This window comes from Acanthopagrus latus, chromosome 16, assembly GCF_904848185.1.
Source record: "Acanthopagrus latus isolate v.2019 chromosome 16, fAcaLat1.1, whole genome shotgun sequence".
In the NCBI taxonomy this organism is placed as follows: domain Eukaryota; kingdom Metazoa; phylum Chordata; class Actinopteri; order Spariformes; family Sparidae; genus Acanthopagrus; species Acanthopagrus latus.
This window is the reverse complement of record NC_051054.1, coordinates 20,375,301-20,393,805: the sequence shown is the minus strand read 5'-3', so window position 1 is coordinate 20,393,805 and position 18,505 is coordinate 20,375,301. Positions and strand designations below refer to the sequence as shown.

The 18,505-nt window shown below is 40.0% G+C and overlaps 1 protein-coding gene across 11 annotated transcripts in view; it reads right to left on the bottom strand.

The window, feature by feature from the left end:
• The window catches only part of nrxn3a (neurexin 3a), a 171,756-nt gene that overhangs the window by 65,193 nt on the left and 88,058 nt on the right, over nucleotides 1-18,505 (bottom strand). For 10 of the 11 annotated variants that reach the window (XR_005070258.1, XR_005070260.1, XR_005070259.1 and 7 more), the window contains exons 8-12: nucleotides 16,382-16,675; nucleotides 15,759-15,906; nucleotides 15,021-15,404; nucleotides 2,155-2,358; nucleotides 136-162 (exon numbers count right to left, since the gene is read on the bottom strand). Coding sequence is in view for 7 of the 11 variants with exons in the window: in XM_037071677.1 (XP_036927572.1) it covers nucleotides 136-162; nucleotides 2,155-2,358; nucleotides 15,021-15,404; nucleotides 15,759-15,906; nucleotides 16,382-16,675 (1,057 nt within the window). In the remaining 4 variants the exon portion in view is untranslated. The remainder of the gene's footprint in view (nucleotides 1-135; nucleotides 163-2,154; nucleotides 2,359-15,020; nucleotides 15,405-15,758; nucleotides 15,907-16,381; nucleotides 16,676-18,505) is intronic. The other variant, XM_037071680.1, reaches the window with a different exon arrangement.

Genomic DNA, 18,505 nt, shown 5'->3' with positions numbered 1-18,505 from the left:
CAGCAAAGTCATCCTCCACATGCCTGGCTAAAGAGAAGGTGGGCGGTGCAGGACTCACATTTTTAAAAACACATTTCCTTTAAAAAGAAACAACATCAACATAGAGAGCAAAATGAAACTTGAGTGTTAACTTACTGGAGTTACAGTTTATCCTGATACAGTCTAGATGGGGAAGAATAAATGACAGATGAAATTGCATCCTTCAAGGTTACTGCTGCAGACATCCAAAAACAAAAAGTCCACCCTTCCGGGGACGCACACATGCAGGAAGGCAGCCATTTTATTCCTTTGATATTTATGATCAACTTTATGCCAAATTACCATGAAATAAATTATTGATTTCCAAGTATTACAACATTTAATTTAACATTATTTAACAGTAAATAAAATAATGCATGGATTTGTTACATAAATGTGTGGTGGTTGACATAAGCTGCTTTTCTGGAGCTTTCTTTACCTGTAGTACCAGAGTCCAAATATATTATTTGTTTATGCACAGTATTTACAGTAAAATGGCCACTTGTAGTACCAGTTACATGAGTTTTCCAACCCAACACTGTTTGACTTTAGGTGCAAATACTCAGATCAGAAAAGTCAAAGTCTCTGGCTCCAGAGCCTCCACACCAACAAGGTGGAAGCAGCCATCCATTTTAGAGCCACTGATCTTTGAAAAGTAAAGAAATACAGACTGATATAATTCAGTTTGCGAAGTTAGAATTGTACGACACTAGTGTGGAAGACAACAAATATCTGATGTGTGGAACTGTCCCGCTGAGGCCAGAATAATGCTGTAAACAGCTGTGAAGACAGTGAGGGTTGGTCACCATGTGGCTGGTGGTTTCATGTGTCGTCAACCGCAACAGAAAAGTGGGAGCAAACAGCCACGATCCAATCAGCACCAGCACCATGCAGAGGCACAGGAACCCCAATGATCAAATCCGGAGAACTAGCCTACACCTACACGTGTCAATGAGCTAGATCACAGGCTAGATCTGTAAATATGTACATACTATAGAGAATCACACAAATTAGCATGCTAAGAAATCATATGAGCACTGACCGATTAGTGCTGCAAATATTTTATAGGAAATCTAGAGTATGATTTACATTAACAAATATAATCAGTGAAGGACTGACCTAATGTGTTTTGGCAAACAATATTGCATATGCTTGCTTACTTCTTATGATTGTTTATGAAACAAAATACATGTTAGATAAAGATTGAGCTATGTGACTAACTTTTTAATTATCTTTATATAACACAATTTGAAAGTATTTGGGGTCACAGCCAGCTGTAGGTTTTGCTGGGCTCTGTTCTCGGGCTGTTCGCCTGACGGGCCGCAGGCTTAAGGCCTTTGAAGGGGTGAATACCATCTTTTGACAAAGCATGATGGGAAATGGAGTTGACAGGAAAAAACATAAGAACAAAACACAGGGAAAAAAAGCATCGACTTCCATAGAAGACACCATCATTAGCAAAGAAAATAACCACCCAGAAGAGCAAGAAAATTAACAGAGAAATGACTTGATGTCAGACAGTAACTTTACTGAGAAAGATAAGAAAAGTCTTCTAATGTCCAGCTGAATGATGGACTGGAGATCAGTGGGCATACCTCTCCTCTTAGAAAGTCTCAGCACACTTTGTTCTTTAAAAAGACTTTATCAGAGACTAGACTTTAAAGTCCAGTCTCTCTACATCATCATGTATATTCTGGTCATTGTGCTGTGACTGTCTCAAAAGTTCTGTAAAGAACGTGGATATGACTATGATTTGTCTGTTTCAAAGATGGGCCAAACATGTTTAACATTGAATAAAAAGAAAATAAGTTATGATGGTATATCATAATTTGAGATGTTAACCAGTAAATAGTCATATACAGTAAACAGTCCATGGTTATCTGTGTGCACAAACCGTTTTAACACTCATGCAAGAGATCAAAACTCTCTTATCTATGTTCTAAAACAGGTAAAAATCTAAAAATCTAAAAGATCACAGTGATGGTTAACTGATGGAAAGACTGTGCACAAAAAGGTAGGAAGAGAGTGAAAGTAGAGAAGAGGTCATTGGTAAACCATCTCATGGTGAAGGTGGAGGTGTGGAGGCAGATGGGTGGAGGTGGGTGGTGGGGGAGGGGGATGGGGGACATACGATACCTAGGTTGACCGTGAGTTTGACACGACCCCCGTCCAACTCCAGCCTGAGCGTGTCGGCTGAGTCTCGAGAGGTGGTGGCCATTAGGAGGCCGTAAGCTCGCTGGCATCGAAAACGCAGGGAAACATCCTCGGCCTCGGTGTGCATGATGTTCGGCATCACCACCTTCATGTACATGCTGCCATCATAGGAGAGTATGGAGGCCTCTGTGGGAGCAAGTCAGAAGCACAGAGATATGTGAGCCATAGCTCAGAATAAGGTTGGAGTCAATATAATCAGCTGGAACATGGTACATGACAAATATTTTATTTGTCATTGTCGCTGCTGGAAATGTCTGTCAGCTGGTCCAACACCACCTGCTTGAGTGGTTCAAGGGCAAAACTTAGGCTATGGAGTTCTTAATCAAAAATTGAAAGACCTAATACTGAATACTCTGTATACTATACTGGGACACGTGTGCAATAAAATTATTTTTTTTCTAAATGAATGTCATCCACATGTCAAAAATTGAATGAAGAATGATTTTAATAATAAAAGTCAGGACAAAACACACTAGTTTTTTAGTTTGAGTTGGTTGTTTTTCAGCTTCAGAAATGTTCAGACCAGTGTCGGCCTGTGATTACTGGTGGCAATAGCCTGGATGCTTTTTTGGTTGCTTGTGGTTTTTGGAAAGATGTTGACAACGGGAAGAAGAACGCGCAGCTGACTTTGTACTTACTAGTTTAATGTAACTGCATTTTCAAAACATTCATTTTCAGGCGGACCTATAGTAGTTCTGTCAAGATTTTTTTTTCGGTGAATGTGAAAGTGTAAATTAACACACAGCACAGCGCCTCCCTGGAGGTTGTCAGTAGAGAAAAAAGTCATGTAGGTCGACTATACAACTTCACAATAATCAATATGTCATTATGTACAATGAGATGCTTTTATGTGTAAACATAATCCTTGGCCACTGGCTAATGTCCACAAGATTATTCCATTATTATTGTGTGTGTGTGTGTGTGTGTGTGTGTGTGTGTGTGTGTGTGTGTGTGTGTGTGTGTGTGTGTCTATTGGTTTGAGCAAGTCTGAGGTAATTCATGTCCACTTTAATGAAGTTGGTTGAACGCATTTGCTTTGTAATTTTTTGTACGCTTCACTCCATTTCCTGTCTAACAGTTACTAATTATTATTCATTTTTTCCCAACTCAAACCACCAAGAGATTTAATTAATTTACACAATGCTGTGTTTCATACTTGAAAGCATTTCAGTGCCAACTCTGTTGTGTAACATCAGCTATATGTTCTAAAACACAATTCACTCCAAAATAATGACAGAAGATACACAAGTCTTTCAAAATTCATGCACTGCTTTCTTGCTCAAATTCAACCACCACTAATCCCTGTGCATTCACATTACACAGGCTGACATGTTATTGTCAAAACTCACATATACTCAAAATAACATCATATTCAGTGACTCTAAAAACACACGACTTGTGATCATGAGCACAAACAGTGCACTGTTGAAACAGATATGATGTTTTTGGTGTATGTTGGCTGACCACTGGCTTCAAACTCACCAAGGGTTGATCATGTGGATACAAGCAGACACTTCAGTTTGGAAGTAGCAGAAGTGAGGTGACTATTACACAAATGCTGCTCCCACTGCCAACAACAGCTAATCCCTGCCAAAACACGAAGTTGTACAATATACGCCTCATTTATTTGGCTCTAGGAGTTGCAAAATAGTCATCCCATATGGCTCTTTTTAGTCTGTGTCCTCATCTGACTGTGAACTGTCGACACACTTTGTCTCTACCTCAAATTGGCTGTTACACCATGCTGTGCTCTCATTCTGCCCTCCCCTTTTCAAAGACATGTGGGCACGTTGACAGCAGTGAGTGCGAGGAAATCATAGACTGCTCAAACTCACACATACACACATATGCAGGCACTCAGAAGCAGCTCGCAGCATATGACAGCTTCAGCGTGTGAGAGAATGTCTAACATGCAGTTGTGCTGTGGATGAAATCCTAACAGCTACTGAGCTTGCACATCAACATATTCAGCCCCGTGACATCTGAGAAAACTTTATCCACTCATAAAGGTCATGTGAAAATCCAAAGTGGGTTCAGTGTGTTGTTTGTTCTGTATGCTAGTCTTACTTTTGGAATTGTAATCAACACTGAAGTCTTTAGAGGACACTGGTATGGTTTACACTTCTGAGACTCTTTCAGCACCTTACTGAGTGAAATAAGTAGTCTGTTCTGTTGAGAGTGCATTGTATGACAGTGTCTGAGAAACCCATTAAGGGCATTCTGTGTGGTGCTTTGTGTTTTATATGATTTAATATTGAACTAGTTATGTGATTCTTGCTCATTAAAAATATGTTGTTGCTAATTTATAAAATGCAATATAGGTCCAAAATAGGCATGGATATGTGACGTCTTTGGCTGATGAGATTATTCTTTGTCATTTCCAGTGTTGTTTCGTGGATTAATTGTTTAATTCTTTTTAAATTTTACAAGAAAAAGTCTTGTGTAAGATCAAACTTCCGTGTGATGGGTGGTTTGTAGACTTTTCATTAAGCTTCCAGAGTTGTGGCAGCAAAGCTGTAGTCTGTAACTATTTTTGTTATATTTGCTAAAATTGTCATTATCTGACAGAAGAATAAGATACAGGTCAGCTGTGTAAAAATCTACTGTCTGTGGCTCCACCCAGTGGCCCTAATTTGATTTGCAAGAATCCACCGCTCTCGGGTCAACACAACCAATCAGAGCCAAGGAGAGTGTCTGAGAAGCGTCAATCACTCTCGTGCATACACAGCTGGCAGCCCCCCTCCCTCATACAGCATGTATTGGGCAGTGTCTTACCTGTTGGCAGCTGATTACCTGAATGATTAGCTGGTTACTCTGTCTACCTCAAATTTTGTAATCTAGGTGGTCAGAAATAGATCAGCCGTTGTTGTTATTTTGAATGCACCTTCTTGGTTATCTGGCATCTGCCTTTAGTGTGGTTGTTTACTGCTCGTGCACAGCGGGCTCCTCTGTGGGGAGGGGCTTTGAAGGCAGGGCTGCAGCACAGCAGAGAGGAAGAAGGAGGCACCTGGGAGCTGTGCTCATTGAAATAGTGATTTGATTATTCAAAAGGTAAGTCATTAATGGAGAGATTGTTACATTCTGATTCAGTTCAGTTTCTAACCAAGGTTTTCTTGGAGGTCAATCCCCACACTCAAAGTTACCAATTTGGATGTTGAACAGTTGTTTTAGGGTTGCATCATTCCACTGGTGTATATATAATGGGAGGGTGATGGATTTAGAGCAGTTAATGGAGTAATCATTGTAATTCGAACACTGATTAAACAGTGATGGTTGATGTTTTTTTGTATCCATAATGATGAATGGTCTGCGTATAAGTTGACCTAATGGGTTGTATTGGCGATTATAATTCCGGTGATTTGTGTGTCCCAGGAAAGGCAGCTGATAAGGGTTCAATACACTGTGTTAATAACAGTGGAGAGAGTGCCATGGTTTAGTTTAAATGGTTGTGAGATTTTTACATTGGTGATTACTGATGCTGCGGGTGAGTTGTAAAATATGTTAATCCATTTAATGAATGACTCTTCAAAACCAAGTATGTTTACATCTTTTGGTTTTTGGACATATTTACTAGGTTGAATAGATGGAAAGTCATGTGATGCAGGTGCTTTGTTAGTTGCTATGGCTTGGAGTGCTTTCCAAAAGTATGGGTCTGTCGAAGATATTTGCATGAATTTTTGGAAACATGAGTAAATTGTAGAGTTTGTTGTGTAAGTTTGCAATGTTTTTAAATATAATTTGGGGTGTAAATAGCATTCTCTACAAAAGAAATGTAGCAGATATATAATTTTGTCTTATGGTTTCTTTGGTTGATTTGCCAGATATTTTCCTGATTTGTCGCAGTATTCAGAATAGTTATGTTACTAGTGATAGTAACCATAGTACCCATCAGCATCATTGTTCTCTCTGGAGGTGGTTTCACTTTATGGAATGATAATACTTGTCTTTGTACAATGGTATAGGACTGAGTATGGAGTTGTGAAAAAAATGTTAATACAAATGCAAAAATGTCATTAAACATAATAATAGATGAACACAGAGATGGATATAACCATCTTTCTCTTTTCTGAGTTGTCAGAGTTGCTTTCTTTGATATCGGTAAAGATCAAATCTTTGCACTTTTGCCTGTTTGAATGTCGAGTTGACAGTCTACAGAGTAGAGTTTTATTTATATTTATGAATATACTGAACATCTTGTCATACAAAAGCCAGTGTCTGTAGCTTCTCCTTGAGCGAAGGCAGTAGATTTGCCCATCTTGTAACACTGTAGTAGAAGAAGCAGATTAATAGCAGGATTCTCCTTTTTATCTCCTCAGGTGAAGGGTTAGGATTGATTTCCGGATCTACCATTCTGACCAGTATGTTGAAGCCGTCAATGAAGCATTCAAGTTTTGTTCAGCTGCAGAATATGTTTTTGTTCTGACCAAGACATTTTTACTATTATGTTGTGACATTCTCACATTGAATTCTCACACAAAAATGTCTTAATACTGCCAAGTCTCTACTCCATATCATCTTACATTCATCCAGAGTTGAAAAGCATTACACTGGTATCAAACAGAGGTGATTATTTGTCCTGTCACAATAACTTATTATGATAAATGAGCCAATAAGATGCTGAGACATTATGTGTCCTACAAACGCCCTTTGTTCAGTTGTGCTGCATAAATAGGAAACTGTAGTTATACCAAGTGCCCACAAAGTGGCGACAGAGCCCATCTGTCTGCTAGGAAAATATCTGTAGTAAGTAAAGCTGGAAGGGAGGGGGGGTAAAGAGGGGTTCAAACAGGTAGTAAAAGGAGGAATAGCAGATGAAACTGAGAGTAGGAGAAGATAAACCCACCCCTCTCTCCATCACACAAACAAACACAGAGTGTCAAAATAAAATGACAGACAAGGTAAAAGGATCTAACCAGGGGTCTCTGGGATAGGCCATATTTTCCAAATAAAAGACCTAGATGTAAACCATGGTGCTGAAGAAGGCTGGATTTCAGGTTAAAGGTCCCCAAAGTTAAACAGAATTTATAACAGGCTGCATGAGTACTGAAGAACTAAAACCCTGCAAATGTCTTTGTACTCTCGCAAGTTCTACATTTAAATTAATTCAAATCTTAATACTATGACTCCATTTCATCATCTTTCATACCTTTACATTTTGCCCTCTTTATCCCTTTCCAACTTTTCTGACTGTTTATGCTCATTCAGCTGCTCCTCCATACAAAATTAAGCCAGCCATGCAGTTTAGCTCCCAGCTGTACAGGAAGCAATGCAGTTTGTTATTCTCCACCCACTTCATCTCGTTTAAAGCTGTACACTATGACTCTCATTTGAACCCCTTTCATTGCTTATACTATATTTTCATCTTCCATCCTTTTCCCACACTTCTAACTATTCATACTCCTTCAGCTGCATCTTCATAGAAATTAAAGCCAGTAATTTGTCAGCTTTTCAACATCCAGCATTCACACAATTTCTTCAGATATTGCCTTCTCAAGTTTTTAACTGTTTTTAAAATATAGTCAAGCCTTCACCTTTTTTTAGATTAAGTTCACAATTGGAAACTATCGCTGTCTCACATATATACACACACAGATGTAAGATGCAGTCACAGATTTATTTTCCAGTGGTTGCTGCGTAGTATCCCGTAAAAAGACTAACTGCATATGTAATATTAGTTAAAAAAAAATGTGGCCTTCTTTAACAAAAAACGATGTTGTTGACATTGAGTCCATGTGTGTCAGGGTCAAAGTCGCATGCTATCATCCTCCCTGTGTGGGCTCAGGACATAGGTGTCATCTGCACTTTTGATCATTACTTTTTAAAACAATGACTCATTTCTATATTTTGTGGTAATTTTCTCTGTTATTCATGGACATCCATGTATGTATCCTATCCATGCATCTTACAAGTGGTTGTGACTGCTCATGGAGTTAGGTAAATCAAATACCAATATGCAACAGATACATTCCTGCTGAGGACTATCCCATGTTTTTGTACTACAGCAGTGAAAATGTCAATGTATAACAATCTACAGTGAAACTAAAAAAGCTAGCACAGAATGAAGAGTACAGAACAGAGTTCTCTTCATTTATCCACAGATGTGTGTATTAAGTAAGGACAAGCTGCATAGTAGAGAAGTATATAAATGAATAGTAAACGTTGCTCCAACAACATAGTGACACGCATGCATAATATGGATCTTATTGGTACAACAGGATATTTTGTTCATGACCTAATGCTCCATACATATTTCATATGAATAAGGATTTTCTTTCATTCACTTGTGTGTTCTCATGCTGTACTTGTCTTGGTCCATGCTCAACTGCACATGAAATAAATGCCCATGTTTGGTCACAGGGATGCCTGGGACTGATGTCTAATTGACAAGGTGTCAGATTAAAGCACGGTGAAATATACACAATTTAAATTCTCATTACAGCGCTGGTCTGGGCTGTCAGATTAATTCTAACATGTCATATTTCTTGGATGTAACTTTGTGTAGAAGGGTGAGTGTGTATCCATGTGTGTCTGTGTGTATCAGTTGAGTGTGTCCAAAGGATTGATTCACTTTTAACTGACTGACCTTGCCACGTTAATACCACGCAGCTGAAGACCTTAATGCATTTTGTTAGGTGTGAAGATTTACTTCACTTCAGCTGTTTCTTTCTCTTTTGTGACGGGGCAGAATGAGTGAGTTCTCTTAAGTCTGTTGACACCCCTTAAGTCGATTATCAGGGACATTTATCATACTCTGTCCTCATCTGCTGACCTTGTGTCATGTATCACAGAGGGAAGCATGCATCTATCTATAGACAAGAGGCTCGACTCATGGCAGTGCAGGATGGATGTAAGTGTTAAATGTTTCCTTAGATAGCCAGCCAATTTAGCTTAGATAGTTAGCCTCCCTCATGAGTAGATAGTAGTAGTAGTAAGAGTAAGATTATAATTACAGCTCAAAATATTAGTATTAATATGGCGTTGATAAAAGTAAAGAGACTAGTGATACCTTGACCTATATGACCTCATAGTCAGTACGATAACACTTTAGCTCAGGAGGTAGAGTGGATTGCTCCCCCAGTTGCACGTTCAAGTATGGTGATATTTTAGTCAGAGTTTTGCAAACAACCCAGTACCAAAACTGCTTTCAGCAGGGTTACTAATAATGTATTAATGAGTGCTGATACTGAGGACTGCTCTATTCTATTACTGCTCAACTTCAGTTCGGCATTTGACACTATTGACCATAATGTTCTAATTAACAGCCATTGCTGGAATGGCTCTAAATTGGTTTGAGTCATATCTCTCAAGCAGAGCATTTTCTATTTCAGCTGATCTTTTTTTTTTTTCCATCCAACTGATGTACCATTTGCCACGGGGATCTAGTCTTGGCCCAATTTTGTTTTCGCTTTATATGCTCCCATTACGAAATGTTCTTAGTCAAGTCAAAGGGTACTGTTATTATTGCTATGTGGACAACACACAAATCTACCCATTATTTAAGCCTGACAATACTAGCTGTTTGAGTAGTTTGATGGAATGCATAACTGCCATTAAAAAAATGGATGATTTGCAGTTGCTTATAACATATTTTTATAGGAAAGCCTTTTTGATGGCTGATCCGTAAATTCTCTGCTGGACATTGCAGTGTCAGGGACAAGGCAAATAACAGCATCGCTAATATCAATGCAGTGAAAAGTTAAAGCATGTTTCCTGCCCATGATGATTAAAACTAATCAGTCATTGATAGGGGACCAATTAAATGCACTCAGTAAACAGCAGTCAATGAAATTAAAATGAGAGTCCTTAAGACTGTAGTGAATTTCGATGCCTGAGTCCCAACATACTGTTTGTGCGTTTTCAGTCCTTACATCATTATCATGAATCATATGGGCTTCATGAGTTGTATCCTTGTTATTGTTCTACAGTCCCATGTTACTGCAGAGTAGTAGTTATCAAAACTACTAGGAGCTCTAGCTGTTTCTGAAAACCTCTGCTGTGTGAGCCAGAGGTGGTATTATTTATAAGCAGACCTTTCTGTCCTCTGTAAATCAATGGTAAATAGACCAACAGGTGTCTATGCTCATGCCAAGACTAAGAGGCATGATATATTTCTGTAAGCCCCAATATATTCTCAACTCCATTACATAACTATGGATGTTTTACTACTGTGGCACTTTATTTTGCCAGACAAATTAGTTGAAGTCAGAGCCTAAGACAAATAGTAAGTAATGCCATGCAGAGTGGAAAACATCTACTGGGTACACAGTGCTGGCATCAAGGCAAAATGGCTGATATGTCACGCATGGACACAAATGCATGTGCATGCAGGTAATGAGTATTTTCTGGCTACATCTTGAAGTGTCACAGCTGCTTTCCCATCACAGCATCAGCCGATGAGTAAAACCAGTGGATAATTATGATGAAGGTTCTCAGTCATCCAGGTCATGGTAATTCTAAGTGCTATATCGTCGGCAACTGGAAAACTGGAAACCTGTCCAGTTGCCTACGATATAGCACTTATGCAAAATATAAAGTGCAATGTCCACACATATCTAAATATATAAAGACCACTAATAGTGTTAATGAAAATGATATTACAGAGTCCTGACTCGCTTTGGCTCCTGATTATTATATTGCAATATTTCAATAAAATATCCCTTGAGAAATAATTCAAGGTGCAATGTACACCCCATATCTGATTGACCCACTGATGCCCTACAACTTTTCCTTTCAAAAGTAAAAATTAGTTTCTGGGGAAATTATTATCCAGCAGCACACTGGATGGAGGAAGAAAAGAAATGGCTATAGACACAGAGATACTATCAGAGAGCTGTAATTTGATATGCTAAAAAAAAAAAAAAAAAAGAAAAGAAAAGCCACAGGAGTAATCTGGGGGGATTGGGGATGTGTTAATCATTTTTTCAGCTCTGATCAGTCTTTATTAAACAGTCAAAATGCCACCACAGAAAAACTAGTCAGAAGGCCAGTGGAATGTTCTCTGGCAGATGGGTGGTGTGGCAGTGAAACCTGGACTGGCCCAGTGTCTCAAGACTATAATCTACAATCCTAATGCAATATATTTCTAGTACTGCATCAGTTATACACAATGCAGTCAAAAATATACATCTGTGAAAAATGGGCTTCGCAGCCCACGTCCACACAGGATGGTGGCGACAAGGACACACTGAGGTTGGGTGGTGATGGGGTGAAGACACAGCAAACCACAAACGTAGATTGTGGTAAAAAGTGCCGATTTATTTACAGTGCTCTAAAATACCTGTTCTGGCTCAACAAAACAACAACAAAAAACTGACAGAAAAAACAAACAAAAATGAACCCACAGGTTTCTCAATTCAAAAGGCACCAACACAATTCTGTATACAACCTGTTATTGCCAATAATTTTTTATTGGAACAATAGCTTCCCACGCTTCCCACACATCATTGTACTTGATTTCTATCAACATCGACTATAAAAGGCATGTGCATGGGGCTCAACTCCCCATGTGTAAAACGAGTTCTTTCCAACACTACTTTGCAGGGACAACATCAATGGATCCTGGGTTCAGTGCCACACAAGACACTTGTGATTGGTTGAAAGAGATACCAACAAGCCAGAGAATTTTCTCCTCCACACCATGATGACAACTGGCCACATGAGACTAGTGGGAATTGTGCCATGTTATACCCACACCCTCTACACCAGTGTTCTAGGAATACCAATCTACATTGGTGGTGCCATCAACTGAAAAGACAGACCACTGACACATCACAATAAACAACAATATGTCATGATGTTGTGCTATCCGATTAATAGCCACCAATAAGCCCAGAAGCTGAGACTGGGGTTTACTGGCACCAAACAGCTTTGCTACAAGGAGCTGACCAAATGCTAACTTGCAAGTTAACACGTTGTTAACATGTGGGTGTGTTGGGAAGGCTGTGTGTGTTTATGTGTGAGCTCAGACTCTGATATCATCTCATCACCAGGAACTCAATGCCTCCTTTTCAATTGCCTCCTGAGTTTAATTTACTGAGTCAAACGGCATCAGTGTAGGCCTGAATCTAAAGGTCGAGGTAAAACATGTTCAGTATTCACTTCAAATTCCTGCATGGTAACACTTTTAACACGGGTCACTATGGAGGGTGGGAGAGGAGGAGGATAGGGACTGAAACTAGCAGATGTTCTTCAGTAGGGGGGTGCACACATGGCCTGTTTGTATTGATTCTGCAATGTTAGATTCAAAGATGCCTTATATCAGTTTGCATTCATGAATAGGGGGCATACTTTGTAGCTGTAATGTGCCCAGAAAGCATATTATCTCATGACTCTATCTCTGTGTATATGCTGATTATGTTTAAATTCTGTGTGCATGCACTTACTAGTCATGCCCGCCTCACCTTTTATATGGTGAGAACAATTCCATTTAATCTATAATGTACCATAACTTACCCAACTGGAGAGTTACACAGCAGTCCGGGCTACTACTGTACACTAACTATATGGATGAGGAAACACTCCCAGAGGCAATAAGGTGTACACCTGTGTGTGTGTGTGTGTGCATGTTTGTGTGTGTGTGTGTGTCCTCTAGGCTACCTTGCTGGCAGTAGAAGATAATGGATTTGGACAACTCACAAATAAGGACATGACGAGCACTGGCTGTAAAATAAGCAAGCTCGCTCTTATCCCTTCCCTCCTCTATTTTATCTTGTTCCCTTCCACTAACTCACTGTCCCCTTCTTTCCACTTTTTAGTCCTTTTTTTCTGTAAGTAGAAGAGAGGAAACCCTTCATGTTCCAAGTGATAACACACCAACGTGATAATGGAACTATCTTTAAACTAAACCTCCAAAATTGTCATTTAGTTGTCTTGCTTTCTCCACCTGTCTGTCTGTCTGTGTGTCTGTCTGTGTGTCTTTCTGTCCGGCTTGTGCAAAACGATCATTCAGATGCTTAACCATTCACTCAGTGTGAGAGAGGTAATTTGTCCCCATCTCACTGCATTCAAAAACATATTGTGTGAAGAGAGCTGAGGACAGATGTCAGGATAGATGTGTAGCCACCTTGGAACGACATGCTGAGGTTGTTAACCTTGTTTTTGGTTGTGTTGCTGATTCACTGAGATCAATGCTCTCTGTTTCAGGAACGCCTTATCACATTGGCATTGTTACACATTCACACTTGGAAGCTGCTAAGTACAAGCACTGTCGGATTTGCTGTCCGATCTGCAGGCCACTGAGTAGCTCCACTGGACCAGTTGGTATAAGGGCCTTGCTCAAGGACACCTTAGCAGTAGTGATAAGGACCTTTAACCTCCCCCACCCAGATTTATCCTGCTGGTTGACAGGACTGAAGCAAGCTAAAAGACCATCACCGCCCCACTTAAATGTGATATGTCGGCAAGATTTGGCCATATCAGTATCCACTGCTGGTTAGATTATCACACTGAAATGCTATCCTGTTTTCACTTCATTATGGAGTCTGATATATCAGTGATATCAGTTACTGTTTGTCAAGTTGTGTTTCCTAACAACAGTCTGCATTGCTGCATAGATCTCATCAACATTTGTTGCGAGATGTCCCTGTTCTTAATCCTACCACTAATAGCTATTGATAAACTTAAACAGATCTGTTTGAATAGCAAAAAATGCCTTTATCAGTTACTTCTTGGCCAGTTGAGCATATGATTGGCAGTGGAACCTGGAAAACACTCTGTCTTGGCTGTTCAGGTAAGCAAGTCAGTGCATTAAAAGAGACGTCAAAAAAGAAAGGGTAAGACATATTTATGATTAGAGGTGATATTTTGAGAGTGGAGTTGAAAAAAAAAAACAAACGCTGCTTTATCATCACTGCACTTTTTAAATCCACCACCCTGTTACACATTTTGACTGACTAAAAACAAACTCCCATCACCTGGTGGTTTGGAGAGTTGCAGAACTTGCGAGCTAGTTGGCCATCAGCTGTAGTCTTAGCTGTCTTCATGTGTAGCTTTCTGAAATCCTGGGCCCTAACCCTTGAGACCATGTTGTTACTGAGTCTTTTCTGTTTCCTGAAGTGCTCCAAATTCACTCCAACTTCATCTACTTATAATCCTTTTCTTCATCACCACTCATCCTGTTGACTCAAATTCATTGCCCATCTACATTTTATACCTAGTCTCCTACCTTAGCCCGTATTAGCCGCTGATTAAATATATCAGTTATAGGCAGGCCACTGATGTCTCATTTCAAGAAGCACAGAAGCAGAGAGAATGGCTACTCAATTAGGTTTGACCGGAATCAACATTTTCATCAAGTCTTCCACATTTTGGCCATCTTCAAAACACTATTCTAACCATTTTTTTTTCAACCCATTCAAGTATTTTGTTGCTGGTTGTCCCAGGCATATGGATCCTACATCCAAAACAATCCGAACAGTTACTGTCAAGCTCCTGCACACCTCAGCTCCATTTAAATACTTCTGTCCAATTCTGATCATATAACTTTTATATTCTTATTATTCTCTTAGAAATGTTCCTATTCCAGAATCTACTGCAAGCTATGATAGGACCTCACAATGAAATGTGATGATGAACTACACAGTCGGAGTCAGTCTAGCACTACCTGAGTCAATCTGTACAAAATCTGCAATCACATCCTGCACTATTGCTGTGCTGCTCCAGGCTTCTCTTGCATCTTTATTCTTAAACATTTGTGCCTCGGCCTTAAGGACAGTACGTTCTAAGGTCAGTATGTTTTAAGGTTTGTGCAAGAGAACAAAGCATGAGCACATCCAAGCACACACATTTACCTCTCTCACAGGTACGTGACCAGTAGCCAGTGCCAGTGCAGTCACATATGAATCGATTCCAGCCTTCTTTGCAGACACCTCGGTTCTTGCACGGGTAGCTTTCACACTGCTTGCCAGGTTGCTTGTTGCACGAGGGTTTAATGCCAGCGCCATTTTGCGCCTCAGCAATCTGACGGATGTCCTTGCTCCGACCATCGATGAAAAGGTCCCGGATACAGCCCACATAGCCGTAGTTGAGCATGGCTGTCCAGAGCTCTGTAGGCAGGATGAGGTTGGTGCGGTCGGTGGGAAGCCCCCCTAAGTACATGTCACCCTCCAGGTCCAGAATCTCACTCTCACCGCTGGCTGTGAATGGGGTCCGTCTGCTATTTACAGAGATGGTGCCTGTGGTGGGGATAGAGGGAGTAGATATCAGGTAAAGAGCTGCACTGATATAAGACAGGATGGTGATGCCAGGGATAAATCATACTGGTGGATACACAGTGATGAAAGCAATGCTCTATTGTTCAGCATGATCAAAGAATAAGAAAGCTTTTGGTCTACCTGATTTATTCATTTATTAAATAAGACCTTGCACTTGATTATACTTTTGTTATATTATCATTAATTCAGCTTATTCAACCCTGCATAGAAACCACACCAAATTAGTTTTTATTCTGGCTGTTATCACTGCTTTTAAAGCTTCTGGTTAATTTATCTCATTCCATTAGAACACTTCACTTCACCAACACAACTGACCTGAGCGTCCATCTCTTTGAATGTCCACATGATACCAGGCACCATCATTGACCTTCGTCTGGGTTGCCTTCACTTTTATAGTCCCCGAGCCCATATCCAACAGCAGGTACAAGCTGCCATCCAGCAGCTCCACTGCAAAGAAATCCACCTGGACAAAAGCAAAAGAACACGTCAGCAGAGTTTTCTAAAATAAAGGAAAGCAGGATGTGGTTCTTTTGTTGATTATTATTTGATTTGCAGTAAAAGTGCATGTGTCGTGTCAGAAAATACTTGATGTGTGACAAATACAAACATAGTTCAGTTATACATGTAAGCAAAGATGAACCATAAAGCAGTTGTTAGAGAAAACATATTTCGTAAATGCTTTAAGTCAGTCGATTATTAAACAATTTTCTGTCTCTGCAATTAAAGGGAAACTTTGCCAATTTCCAACCAACTTCTGTTCTACTGCATGGACAGCCCAGTTTTATGCAAGGGCAAGCTTTTCATTGATGAAGTACTTCTTATGCAAAATGCTACATAAATCCAGTTTCTTTCAACCTATTTTTTGCAGATATCATAAGAATGGAATTTCTTGAAGCAGACTTGAAATTACCAAGTGATCTTGGAGACTACGGACTGACCTTGGTGTTCTTCTGGCTGCGGGCAGCGTCTTTGCGCTCCTGGGGTTTGCCATGGGTGAAGAGAATGAGGCCGTTGGGCTCTGTTGTGCGGAAATCAAAAGAGATGGATCCCATCCGTTTGGTGTTCCACTTGGGGAGGCTGATGTAGGCCTCAGGAGTCTCGAAAGAAATAGGGTCCAGGGTGGCCACATTCTCACACTTGTAGGAAACCTCACCCTGGATTTTCATCTTCGGATCCACAATTCGAGCCAGGCGGGACAACTCAAGACGGATGTCATTGTTCTTATACACCACCTGTAAAATAATGCCATTAAAGTTAATATCTTTTTAGGTACTGTCAAAGATGAATAGGCTATACTTACTCTTGTCATTTAAGCAAGAACCAATGGTACTAATTTACATTGATTCATTGATACATTTATCAAGGATTTTTTTCTCTTTATTTTTATTATTTTTTTGTTTCCCATGAAACAAGAAAAGCCCTTAAACAATGAGAAAAATAATCAATGTTTTGATTGATTCCGGCTCACGTTTACAATAGGGTTTCATAAAATCCTGTCTTCGTGGAAACTTAAAGTTGTACTATTCAATATAGGTAAAGCCTGATTTATTTATTTTTTAAGTCTTACACAAGGATAGTAAATGAAGACATTTTAAAAAAAGAAATTACAAAAAAAAAAAAAAACTGGATTGCATCTTACTGAGACACACAGTTTGCATCCCTCGCCATAAAGCTGCTTTGTAACAGACACAGTTTCCTGTATGAGTGGGTGTCCTGCCAATGATGGAAAACAAATGAATGAAAAACACTAAGTGGCCAATCTTTTATCACAACAGCCCTAAATGCTATCAATAACGTTGGGAGGATGGAGTCACGGAGGGGGATGTGTGTGTAAATTGAAATCTACTCAAGTGGAAAATTGAAGGTCTTTTTTTTTTCCTTTAATTCTCTGGGCAGAAAAACACCCTCTGTCTGGCGATATTTTGGGCACATACATACACAAAACAAACACACCCTCTCCTCTATTTCACCCTCTTTTATATTAATACTTCTGCTCCCGCTCCATGCCCAGGGTTCTATCTGAGAGTGCTGCGATGGCTGAGTGGGTAGATTGAGGGGCCTGGCTGAGATTATCGATAATCCACCAGCAGATTTGACAGTAAATCAACTCATCCCTTAAGGTGCTTGGGGATTGGATGGAAAATTGTCTTTTCCTCTTCTCTGCTCTCACTCTCTTTCTTTGTTGCCTTTCCGTCTCTTTGTGTTACATCCATCCTCCTTTCCCTCCCTCCATCTATCTCACTCCCCCACCTCTCTACATGAAGCAGCCGTTCCTTCTGCTTGTCTGACTGAACATAAATATTCTGAGCCTCTTGAGAAGCTCTACCACTCTTTTCTCCAAAATAAAAGCCTAAATTAAAATGAGAGCCTCTTCAGACTCGTCAACAGCAAAGAAGGGAGAATAAATCTTGAAGCCGATCGTCTCTGTATTGGTCCCAGTTAGAGCTTCTTCTTCCACAGTGCCGTTCGTGTGTGCTGGCACACGCAAACAGGCATGAATAGTTGGATCAACCTCTTACTGGTAGTCAATGGCAAACCTCTGACTGGTTGAAAGATACTCCCAAGTCATTATGGGAATCAAAATATGGATGGCTAGCACACACACACAGATGTGGCTACTGTACACATTTCCTACTGTTACTATGTTTGCTGATAAAAGAGAGCATAAATCACATAAAATGTGAGTTTAGACTGGATGAGGGAGGGGGTATGGCAGGGAGGCGGAGGTGGGAACAGTGTGTGTAGCTGACAATTTGACAAGTCACTTTCAGGTCTCTGCCACCTTTGAACAATAATAGCAAAAGGGGCCTTTCAAGATGCAACGGGAGCTTTATCAGCGCGCTGCAGACGCAGGCTGCAGGTTAACATGAGAATGAAGCATTAGCAGAGAGGCTATCAGAGAGTGATAGCAGGCCGAGGGATACCCGACACACAGTCCACATCAACACACACACACAAAGTATGCATACATACATATAGATATCCTGAATTGAGTGAGGATGAACATGTTGGTGTGTGAGTGAGTGAGAGTTTAAGCCACAGAAAGCAATTGAAAATGTTTG